Below are 12,560 nucleotides of genomic sequence, written 5' to 3' on the forward strand. Positions count from 1 at the left end.
GAAGATATTTGCACTGTTACATGAAAATCATTCATTGGGAAACAGTTTTCAATTTTCTATTTCCAAATCAATTTCAGGATTTTAAGAAATACACAGAACATCTGTGAAAGGAAGCAGTAGCATTTACTAAATTTAAAATCAATTTTTAGTTTTAGATTTGGTGCTTTTCCTTAAATTTAAAGTGTAAGCAATCACAATTCCCAGTAAAATTCTGTGTTCTTGTAAATTTACCACTCAGTTATGTTACTACTAAAATTATCCAAAAGCTAATTTTTATTTTTTAAGATAGCAAATATTAAGGCTTTTTAAATGTTTTTGATATGGCAAAGCTGTTTGTGTAGAGCTGGTACAATAACATCAAATATGGTTGTATGGATTCAGACATCTTAAGTGTTGATATTCCTTTACAAATTTAGTGTTTCTTTTGATAATTATAAATAATTTTGCTAAATGATTGAATAAATGCCCTTCAGAACTCAGTTTATTTGATTATAGTAAATATGATGCAACACAAATTTCAAGTAACATTTAGTAATTAAATGCCTTTCATGTTTCTTCTTGACTTTGCTGTTGCTGTCTCCTTAAAAATTGGAATTTTTCGTTGTGGCCGTGCATCTATCTGAAAATTATTGGCTATTGTAAGGTAAGGAGACTTATTTTGTTCAGAAACTTTCACAAATTCAGATAACTTGTCTCACTTAATAGAAAACACTGCAGCAGACTCCAGCTTGTCTGATTTCAGTAGCTTGACAGTAAAAACTAAATCACCTTGTTACTTTTCAACATTAAGTGACAAAACACTCTTCAAAGATAAAAAGTCTAATATATCCTCAATTGAAAAGCAAATATCTGAATCTTCTCATAAATCTTCAGGAGTTCTAGATTCTTCCCTCAGTAATGATTTGTGTGAAGAGTCATGTTATGAATCAGTGAATAAACATGTGGCAGAACAACATCAAGACAATACCAGTACAGTAAGTTTGATTTCCAGTAATGAAGGTGAAATTTGCCGGAGTTTAAGTGCTGAATTATTGGAAGCTAGTCAGTCTGACAGTGCTGCCTGGAAGCAGTTGGAGTGCAAGGACACACAAGACTTGAAATCTTTGCTGACTCAGAATGATTATTTAAGTCTCCAAGACAACACACTGCTAAGGATCCAAAATTCTTCAGATCATCATAGTAAGGGAAGTATGGATAGTCCTTCTAGCTTAATTAGTGCTGTAGGGAAGTTGGCACTTGGTAAGGATATAAACTGTCCTCAGAATAAGAAGACTGAGTTTTTTGAAAATTTCCCTTCATTGCTGCAAAGTACGAGGCAGGACGTCTCATCTTCAAACATGGGTAGTTTGCCATTTTCAAAGTTTGGTGGTCCAACACTGGCTGACCTACTTCAAGAACACCAGGAAAGTAATTCAAACCACTGTTGTTCTTTGTCTGCTGATTATAACAAGTCATCCACGAGTTTTCCTGATTTCAAGTTAGGATCCTCACCATTATCACAACTATCTGATCAACATCAAGCTGCAGCTGGGATGTCAGAATTAACAGGATCTCTGTCTTCTTTGGCCTTGTCGAAGGCTTCTCCAGTAAGAGAACTGGAGGACTTGTCACTTTCAGATTTAATTGCCGAAACCATTGAACTAGATAAGCCTCAAGAAGCAAAAGACTATTTCAGGTTCAGTATAAATGAAATGTTACCTTCTTCAGGAGTAAATACGAACATTGACTTAAGTGTCCTTATAAAAAATCCAGAAGTATGCGCAGAAGCTGTAGTAGGCCAGTCAAATTCTTTAGTCCCAGAAACTAAAGTTTTAAGGTCAAAGCAAGGGAAAAATATTATTTTAAGTAAAGGAAATAAAAAAAGCAAAAAAGGACGTATTTGTAAGAGCCAGGATCTCTCTCTCTCATGGATGAAGGCACTCTGTGCTAAACCTTCAGCTTTTGCTTTAACTTTGTGTTTCCATTATCCCACGAAAGGATGTAAACGGCGCACAATTGATATCCATAAGACTTTTCTATACAGTAGGCAAGTACAAGAAGTAAAAAATAAGGAAATTAGCCCTTTAATGACAATAACACCATTTGACTTTAAATCAGCATCTCCAGATGACGTTGTAAAAGCTGGACAAAAAAAAGCCTTTATAAGAGAATAGTGTGAGGTATGGGAAAGAATTTATAGTTATCCTTCAAAGCCTTTTAAAATTGTTTTTTAAAGATTTATTTTATAGGAGGACTTTATGACCCAGAATTCATTCTATATTTTTAATTCTCCATTTGATAATTCTCAGTAGCAAGTTGGTGGTAAATTTTTCATGTGAATTTTTAAACTACTGCACTGTGTCTATTTTTATTTTTTATACTTTTCATCAACAAAGATACAATGTCTTAACTTTTCACAAAGTCTTTAATTTTTAAAATTTAGGAAATTGCACATATATAGGATACTGTTATACAAAATTACATTTCTAAGTAAGAAAAATAGGCTTATTTTGAAAAAGAATACTAGATTTACCATTCAGTTTTATTGTTTGGTTAAATTGCAGGAACAAAAAACTATTATAGATATTGCTCTGGGATTATTTTGATGTACTTCAATTTAAAGATTAAGGTTTCTGATGTATTACATAATTAAACTGTGTTGTGGCATGGTTAAATGTCTAAATGTTGCTGATTTCATTCTCAAACTCATAATTCTTTTATATACTCTTTTCATCATGGCGATGTTACTGATCTTAGAAAATTATTTTATGGACATAAGGTCCATTCATTTAAAAGAACTAACCCCAGAAAAATCAGTTATTAATCACTATACCTGAGGTTAAGACTTTTCTTAGCTTTTGGTGGGACCAGACTTTCTTATGACCACAAACTTACTATAAATTCAGGTTACAAGTGTAATATCTGTTCAGAATATCCATGTATTAAAACTAGGCATTTAAAGACATTTGAGAACTCTTGTATGTGTGAGGAGTATCTTTTTCATCAAAATTGTTCAATTTGGAATCCATTACTTGTTTTAATTCTGTTAGAGGTGTGTTGGCAGAAAAACTTTGCTTCCGGCCTCTTTCTCTCTCCGCCCCCAGCCCTTGGCTTTAGTCATTGCTTAGTGAAAAGGCTGTATGAGGACAAGCTATAAAGTGCTATTTCTCGTCTTTTCTTCTTCTTCTTCTTCTTTCATTCGCTTTTATAGTAGGAGCCAGTGTTCATTATTTTGAGCCTTAATTGAGGGCCAAAGTCAGGTCTTGAACTTTATTTCATATCCAATTGTTATTGAACTCTGTAAGTAGTTGTACCTTCACACAGGTGTTTGTGTTCGGGAAATAGTAGTATATCTTCAGTTGGATTCATGGACTGTTGAAAATACCAATCTGCAATATATCTTGTAAGAGTACCTGTATTACTAGAAAAATGAGCTTGCTCATAGTTTACCATTTCTTTTCAAATACAACCAGGAAACTGTTGTGAAAAAATGGATTAAATCTTAATTGTGGAGCTTTAATACATTGATTATATAAAAATGAAACCTTAATATTTAGTTGTTCCTTTCTTAAGGTGGCTTATGTCAGTTTTGTAATAAAAATGTATTTGAAAGTAGTAGAATGTAGATTTCATTTGTTGTATGTTGTTTTGTTTAGCTGGTAGGCATTTGTAAATTGTCACTCTTTAGGGAATTTCTTTAAACATGTGGGCATCAGGCTTCTTCTCTTATTGAAGAATTTCTTATCTTTTAACTTGCAGAATAGAGTTCATGGTTCTAGTGCCTTTCATTAAAATGGTAGCACTGCAGTGTTTATATCTAACTGACCAGCTTGATTTTTTTTTTAATGTAGGCTCCCATATCTAGAAGCCTTACGTAGGTGAAAACATCATTATTGTAAAAACAGGTAGTTTAGGTTAATCAAAGAATAGAAGCAAAACCTAACATCCTCCTATTTTGCTCACAAATTATGTATTTTTCCCCACCACAAACTGAAATGGAAACATGAACCTTATCTTGAAATATGAATTTTCAGGTTAACAACTTCCCATGTTTCACACTTTAAATAGGAAAAACCCTAGATGACTTTTGTTGCTATCACAGGGTAATCCCTCAAGTATGCTAGTTTTTATCATTTAAGGTTGTCATAGTAGGAGCTCCAGTTTTAGAGTTGGACAGTGTTGGATAATAAGCAAGCAAAGTAGGTCACGGTGAGGCTGTTCAGTGGCTCAGAAGTGTTTTAAAATAATCCTCCATTCAAGTTAGCTGTTTTCTGAAGACTCTCTTTACTTGAAACCCGGAATCTATTTGTCTCATCAAGATTTTAAATCTTGTTTAAGGAAGTTAACAGCAGCAAACCGATCTCCAAATTTATTCTAAATTGGATAGTGCCCTACCAGTGAGTGAAAATTTGCTTGAAGTTTTAATATTTTTTTTACACAGTTCAGTCTCTTTTAGTTTGTGATTACGTCTTCTCTTGCTCCTTTACTTCCTGATGGCCTGAATTGACTTTTCTAATGGAGGTTTTACTAATCTCTAGTTGAAGAAGCGCCATGATACTTAATGGAATAAATTTTCTTTGCTTCTGCTGCTTTTGTCTTGTCTTCTCCTTGTTCTTTCTAGTCTTATGTTGCATCTGTTCTTATTTCCTCTTTGGTTCTCTTTTCCTACATACTACTTTAAAATTAAATGCTGCTAGCAATTTTAGAGCCAAATTCTGTTCAAATCTTACATGCGCTCAACTCTTGTTTATTTCATTGCATGTTATGTTCAATTTTCTGATGAAAGAATTCAGTTCAGTTTTGTCATAACATCTGTGGACCCAGGGTCACACACAGCCTCATTGACTTTATTGGGACTCCAAGGCTGTTTCCACACATGCCACTTTTTCCGAAAGTGGCACGCTGATAAACAGCCTGAAAAATGCTAATGAGGCATGAATGTAAATTTCCAGCACCTCATTAGCATATGGTCACGTGATTTGGAGTCCGGAAGAAGCTCTTCTGGACTCCAAAACAGCGTGCTGAGGGATGGCCCCTGGGGGATCTCCCAGAAGGAAAAGGAAGGAAAATTTTCAAGAAGGGGCTTCAAGAAGGAGGACTTCCTTCCTTGAGATCCCCTCCCCCCCCCCCCCAGGGGCCGTGCCTCTACATGCTGTTTTGGAGTCTGGAAAAGCTTCTTCTGGACCCCAAATCATGTGACCGTATGCTAATGAGGCACTGGAAATTTACATCCACACCTCATGAGCATTTTTCGGGCTGTTTATTAGCCTAAAGTGGCATGTGTAGAAATAGCCCACATGCCTGTGGGAGTCTACCCACACAAATATATCAGATATCATTAGGGCCTCGATGATGGCCTTTACGTGGAAATGCTAGGTTGGTGATCCTCAAGATGCCATGCATAATAATATTTGCAGGATAGAAATCATGCAGCATGTGGTGGGGATTGTCTGCATATACTTTAAGCCTGCAGACTCATATGGCCCTTGAATTAAATATGCACATACGGTAAAATTTTGAGAAGCACTAAAAGTCACATCCTGCATCACTTAGGAGCTTGCATCCCATTGACCACAATGAGATTTCAGCTCCTATGCCACTTAAGCACTTCTGATAATTTTACCCAGCATTTTGATTTTTAACTAAACGGTAGCATGTTAATGTATTTCTAAAATTGAAACGGATGTATAAATTACTCAATACGAACTATGTTTATGTGGCTTGCCACAGAAAATTCTTGATTTTCTTAAACTACTGCATTATATAGTGGCACCTGGAATTTTCATATAGCATGTGTTTGGTTGGTTTCAGAAGTGTTTTAACTTAATAAACATTAAAATCTTATAGTGAAATCCATCTTTGTTTACATTTTATATAAACTAGGGAGATGGTTGGTTATAAATATTGCCTTAATAGTTTGCAGCCAGTCTGTAACTTCACATGTATATATGGGCTACTTGTACTAATTGCGTATATATTGATATTCAGATGTTTAAATAATAAAGCATTTGTGTCTGTGCATACATAATTAGACATGAAAGAAGGTATTAAGCTACATGGAATACACTGCTTAGTATTCAGACTATTGTAAAGTAACTCTTTTGTAAATTGTTCTATAAATATTTTTTAAAATATAAATGGATTATTTAGTATTTTTAAATGAAAGTGCTTTGTGAATACTGCTTTTCGTTTATGTACAAAAAGCCACTTTGTGAAGATTGATTAAAAACATGATTTCTTGCTAAAAGTTTGTCTTGTAGAAATTTTGTTGCCATTAGGAGTATACTATCGATATCTTTTGAGGATGCAGGCTCCAGAGTATGACTTGATTTAGGCATATGTACCCCTCTTGCTATACATTCCCAAAGATGTGACTGAAGCTGCATGCAGACAAATATGTCCATACATGTGGAATCCAGGTGTGGTATATGCATCAGTTTGCCCATTATTGAAAGTGTATTTGAGAACCTTTGCAATCTTCAGCTTTCTAAATTCTAAACAAGAAGTAGATGGGAAAGATATTAATGAAAAAGCAATATTGCTCTAAATGTCTGACATAGAACTTCTTCCTTATTCTCAGTGCTTGTTTATATTCCCCCTGAATCGGCACTGCTGCGATCAATGCAGCAGTGTTGAGTTAGTGGGTCTGATGAACAGCAGCTAAATTTGAAGGGAGAGTACTCTCCCATCCATATCTGTTGCTTCATGTAAGGTAAGTCAGGCAAGCACTGTCCCATGGACGCAGTGCAGTGTAAACACTGCTTTGTTAACCTTAGTTATGGCAATGTCAGTTATATAATATGTGCAATTGAAGTAGCATAACTTAAGTTGACTCACGGCTTTTGTGTAGACCAGCCCTCAGCCCCTACTGTAATATACAGTTTGAATGCTGCAACACTTTATGTTGTACATGTGTTCTCAGGCATTTATAGCAAGCTGTCTGACATCTTCATCTTTTAAACTTAAATTTTTGGGGCTTTTGTGTCTGCTTCCAGGTATACTAGTTTTGGAAAAACTGAGCAAAATTAAGAGTACAAGGCGAGTGGAAAACTAACTTTCTTCATCAATTAAAAAATAAATGTATCATCGATATACCTATTTCATAGAACTGGAAGGGATTTCGGAGGTCATCACGTCCAGTCTCCTGTCCTCACAGCAGGACCTATTACCATTGCCGGCAAATCTTTTTTTAAATCTATTTGCCACACATCCCTAAGTGGCTCCCTTAATCTTGGGTTTAGCAGGCTAATGCTCAAGCCACTAAACTATCCCTTCCCTTGAACTTCTTTTGAACAGTTTGTGTATGTAGTTCAGGGATGCTGTACTGCATATATGCAGAGACTAGTTTACAGTCCTTGCCTTGGTCTTGATGCCTCTTGCAGAGTAACAGCTGCACAGCTCCTGAGGATTATTTTTCTCATAGCATATCTGAAGTGTGCTGAGGGGAAGGATGCCCTACTGCAGATCTTATGATTTTGATACAGGGGATTCCAGTGATATCTAGAAAAATGTATTACAGTTGACCCCTGACTTACGCATTCTCGCAACCCCTGCATAGGTCAAATTTCTCATGTAATGCAGGAGAGCCAAGAAACTGATGAGGGCACCAGCCCTGGTCAGTTTCCCCAGCTGCTGCCTGGTTCCCAGCTCCCTGACGCTCTGGAGAGCCAGCTGGGAAAGCCAGGGAGAAGCTGCAGCAGCACGGCTATCTACCGAATAGGCAGATGGATGTGGTGGTGCAGATTTTCCCATCTGGGGGAAGCTGGGCAGGCAGAGAGCTGCTGCTGTGGGGCTTCTCCCCTGCTTTCCCCAGCGCACTTTCGATTTGCAGTTAATTCATGTTAATGCGAGTTAAGCGCAAATCTAAATCACGCGTTCTGGGGGATTACTATAGTTACATGTTGTGGAATTTTTTTCTGTTTAACAAAACTGAAGAATTTCATCCAAATTCTTTTGTTAAAAGAAATGATAGTTGCATATTGATACATCAAGAAATAATAGGTAAGTTTGCATGTGCATTGTTTTCTTGTTTCATTCTGTTTACCTCAGACAATTTCTCCAGTTTGTTCAGAGCATTTTGAATGTTGATAAAGCAAAATAATATCCTTGATCCAGCAAGCTTGCATTTTGAGACCACAGTTCTGCAGTGGGGCGCTCCGTGTGGATGCATCCTTTGTACCCATGCATAGTTGATTGCAGGAGTACAAACTAATTTTGTCTTGTTCACATTTTACCTTCAGTTCATTTTTAAAGGAGTCAAGAATGATTGATTGAGTTTTGCACTTGCCCTTTGTCTTGTAGAAAGTTGAGGAGAAAATCAAACTTGGTGCCTTGGACTTCGTTGCCTTTAATAAGCATGTGCACTAAGCTTAAAAGTCCTGCTTGTTTTTTTGATAGGTGTTTATTTGGAGAATAGACACATACAGAATAATTCCTTTTTTTCGGATTGTTTTTTGGTCATCTTCCAAATATTTAAAAATATGATAAAATGACTTTAAAAGCTTTTTATGAAATTCTCAATCTTAGACCTATAATTTAGGCAGCTTTCTTTCTGAATTGCATTGTTTCATGAGAATTTCTGTATTCTTTGCAATGCCCAAAGATTTAACTCTAATAGGTAATGAGTTCTCAAATCTCATTCCACTGCAAACGCTCCCCTCTCCCCGCCTTCTGACAACAAAAGTTACAAAGTTACCAGGAAGGGGATCAAAGCATACGCCAATATTAACCCCTTCCGTTCCAGATGGGGGACCAAAGCCCAAGGTCATCAGCAATAGGCAGGGGGCCTGTAACCTGAGCCCTAACATTCAGTACTGAAGCCTGGGGACTTATGCTTTGGACCAGGGGATGGTGGGGCTTGGGTTTTGACTCTGGGCCCCTCCTCGTGACTCCCATTAATATGGGGGTATGACCCCTTTTGGGGTTCCAACCTACAGTTGGAGAACTGCTTTGCCTAGACCTCTTTCATTTCTGGTACAGTAGAATGACCCTGCCTGAATGGGAACTCCCTTGCCTTTGTGACACTTCTGGTGCTTTGCAGAGGAAGCTGTTTTGTCTACATGCAGCAAAACCAATGGAATTCTGTTCTGGCACGTTTCAGCCCTTTCTTATCTTGCCTAACTCGCAGCAGTTCCCCAAGATCTGAGGACTCCTCTTTGGGAAGCATTTATATAGATTATATCCCTTTGAGCCACAAACTGTTTTAAACTTAAGGCTGTGCTACAGTATGTTTACATCTGTTATTTCATGGAATACGTTCAGAAAACTTACGACTTCACAGTAAGGTCAAGAAGGCTACAGTGCTGCTGTTACCGAGGTTAATTGAGCCAGAATTGTACTGGAATTTGAGATGAGTTTTTGCCAAAGTGTGTAAGAAAGAGAGAGGGGGCAGATGCTTAAGTAGATTTAAATGGCACAGAAGATTGGGCATCATGATGGAAGATTAAGTAAACTAAATTTAAATAATGTACATAGGCACAAATAGTCTATTTCTCATATTCTAATGTCTTTGAACTTTCAGGATTTTCTGAGGGAGCAACGAATATACCTGTAGTACAATCTCTAGACGTCAGTCTTAGAATTTTCTGTGCCAATGGAATGCCTTTAGATTGCTATATCCAGAAGGTCATTCACTTTAAGTGCTTCCAAGAGTGCTGTGCTGTGCAAATTACTGTGAATATCTAAATATTTGTTTGAGATATATTAGCGGTTAAAGACTGAGTGTACTAAAGAATAGAAATTACTGCTTTTAATGTTGCCATATTGCACAATGCTGCGCTCTTGCATGGAATACTGAGTTCATGTAGCCTTTACCTTAGGAAACACAAGTGAATTTTACTTGGGGAGGGCAAAAACTATGGCCAGGTACAAATTACGTAGAGAAGAAATATAATAAGGTGACTAGACAGAAGTCTCAGACTAGTGAATGGTATAGCAGAATTTGAGATATTTTCTTTACTTTGATAATGGAGAGACATACTACATGATGGAAAAAGGACACATTTAAACTTAATAGCCTATAGTCGGCCTGCAAAATTAATTGCTAAAGGAAGTGGATGCAGATACTATTAGAATGTTAAAAAGGATTACTTTTATGTCCATTAATGTACAGCTGTAATATCTAAGAAAATCAAAAGTAATAAATTTTTTAAAATTTCAGTGTGTGAATGTGCTTGCTCCTTTTTCTACCTTCAAAGGTGTCACATTGTACATTTTAAGTGAATCTTTTGCCTTCTGAAACTCTGGAAATAGATTGATTCAGGGTGTGAGCCCATATTTGCAATTATACTGAAATCAAATTGACTTCATGTTTTTTAGTTACCTTCTCCGAGAAAAATTTTAAAAAAATTCACACTTCAAGCATTTTTCAGATTAGAATTACACTTATGTAAAATGGTACCCTCTTAGTAAAAATGATGTGCTTCCTAGGCATATTCATTTCCATTTCTACTTGCTTTTACTGTGTTCACTGCTTTTCTTAAACTCCTGCTAGCACTATAAAAGGATCTCTCTCTCTCTTGTGAATGGGCTCGGTTGTACTGAATCTTGGACCTCAACAGAAGTGGTAACCACTTTGTGCTTTTAAGATATTTTTATTTTCGGTGATGCAGGAACCAAAAAAGTCAGATTCTGGTTAAATTTTCAAGGTTGTCTTGGAAATCTTCTTGGCCATTCATTCAGGATCCTTTTCTGCCTCCTCTGTGCAGTAAGCATCAGTGATTTGGCTATTAGAGCAACAGGTCTGTTATGCAGTTTTATCACAAGCTTCAGACTTGTGTTACCGTCATCCTGAGCCAAACTGTTGTGTCCCAAATGATTTGTTTGCCCCATAAAGGGACATTGCCTGACACCGTCTGTGAAATATTTGGCAAGTCACTTGCCTGGAATTTTTGAAAGGCAGCTGACAGAGCTTGGTGTCTAATTAATTGCTTCATGCTTCACCTCATCTATCCCTAAAATTGAAATGTTAACATCAGTTTTGACCTGCATATCTTGAAGCAATAAACATGTAATCCCACTGTATCCATTTTTGAAAAATGACTTTTTAAAGTATATTGTCACTTTAATGTGCTGGTTGAAGGTATTCAGTTTAATACATATTACTAACTTGTAATACTCTTGTATATACTATATAATGCTTTGTGACCATAACCAATAATGAGGCCTCATTCTGCTAGGTACTATAAAATGTACAGTAACAGACAATCGCTGCAATAAAATACACAGTAGGTAAGACAAAGGCTTGGGGTTAAACAGGCATGGAATTGAAGAGGCTTGCCCCGAGGTCTGACACCATGTTGTTGGCAGAGTTGACAATAAAACCAGAATTTTCACACTCCAGTCCAGTGCCCAGTTCACTAGTCCTCAGTTCCTCTCTAGCAGAGATACAGACTTTACAGGGAAGACACACATTTGAGTATAAATTGCAAATTATTTTTTGTTAATAAGTGTCAAGTATTCTGGGATTTTTACAGACATGTCTGAATCAGTTTCTATCTCCATCATACAGAGGAGGGTGAGGCAATGAGGGAGTGAGAGAAAAGCATGCAACATAAAACAGAAAGCAGACGTGGTATGTGAATCATTAGTTCTACGTTTTATTCTTTTCTGTTAACCATCTTCCCTTCCTTTTCCTTTATATCAGCACCAGTCTTAGTTCTACATTCCATAAGCAATTTTCAGCAGATCAGCATAGCCTAGGTATGGCAATACACTGGAACAAGAAACAGCCAATCAAATGAATACCACAGAAGAGTCTTTCATTAACCCCTGCAGCTTACTATAGTGGTTCTGGTTTCTTTGCTTTCTGGTGGTTTCCCAGTCTGAGGACAGACATTTGATTATTTGGCTTTCATGCTTCTAGATGTGAATTGTAGTTGCAACAGCTTTGTATTCCAGGTTGCACGGTGGTGGCATGCAAACCATCTCATTTGTACAGTTTGGAAATTAACATGTGACTCAAAAAATATTGGGTAAAAATTGATTATGGGGTTATAGGGGAGACTAAAATGGGTTACACTGTGAAAGGGGAGCTGTCAGGTTGGAGCGAGGTAAGGTGAACTTCCTCAAGGATCAGTATTGGGAATCAATAATATTTTCTTATTGGCAAAAAAAAAAAATTGGAATGTGACACTGATATATTTTTGCTAGAAGTTGGAAGCAACAGAGAAGAAAAGCCAGGGTGTATTGGTTGATCATAGGACAATTGAGGTGTCAGAATGATAAGGCCACGAGAAAGGTTTATGCAATCCTAGGTCGCATCGTGCAAGATATTTCCAGTAGAGACAAGGAAGCGTTAGTAGCATTGTATGAAGCATTGGTGAGCATTGGTCTGGAATACCATTCAGTTCTGATCTCCCATGTTCAAGAAAGGTGACTTCAGACTGGAACAAGTGTGAGAAAGGGTTCTAGTATGATCAGAGGAATGGAAAACCATATGAGAGGCAGCATAAGGAGATGCGGTTGTTTAGCCTAACCAAATGAAAGCTCCGAGGAGCTATGATTGCTCTCTATTTACATATCAGGATAGGGTCCTGGAATAGAGGGTTGTTATTTAAGGTAGGGGCTGATGTTGGCCCAAG

The 12,560-nt window shown here is 37.0% G+C and overlaps 1 protein-coding gene across 2 annotated transcripts in view; it reads left to right on the forward strand.

Moving 5' to 3' along the window:
- Positions 1-12,560, forward strand: part of HBS1L (HBS1 like translational GTPase) — a 139,621-nt gene that overhangs the window by 29,763 nt on the left and 97,298 nt on the right. Inside the window, exon 5 of one of the 2 annotated variants that reach the window (XM_074990518.1) lies at positions 649-4,891. The exons of the other annotated variant lie outside the window; for it this stretch is intronic. Within the exon in view, the coding sequence (XP_074846619.1) occupies positions 649-2,153 (1,505 nt within the window). The 3' untranslated portion in view covers positions 2,154-4,891. Of the gene's footprint in view, positions 1-648; positions 4,892-12,560 lie in introns of those variants that run through there. 2 annotated transcript variants of the gene reach the window in all.

Source organism: Carettochelys insculpta, chromosome 3, assembly GCF_033958435.1.
Source record: "Carettochelys insculpta isolate YL-2023 chromosome 3, ASM3395843v1, whole genome shotgun sequence".
In the NCBI taxonomy this organism is placed as follows: Eukaryota; Metazoa; Chordata; order Testudines; family Carettochelyidae; genus Carettochelys; species Carettochelys insculpta.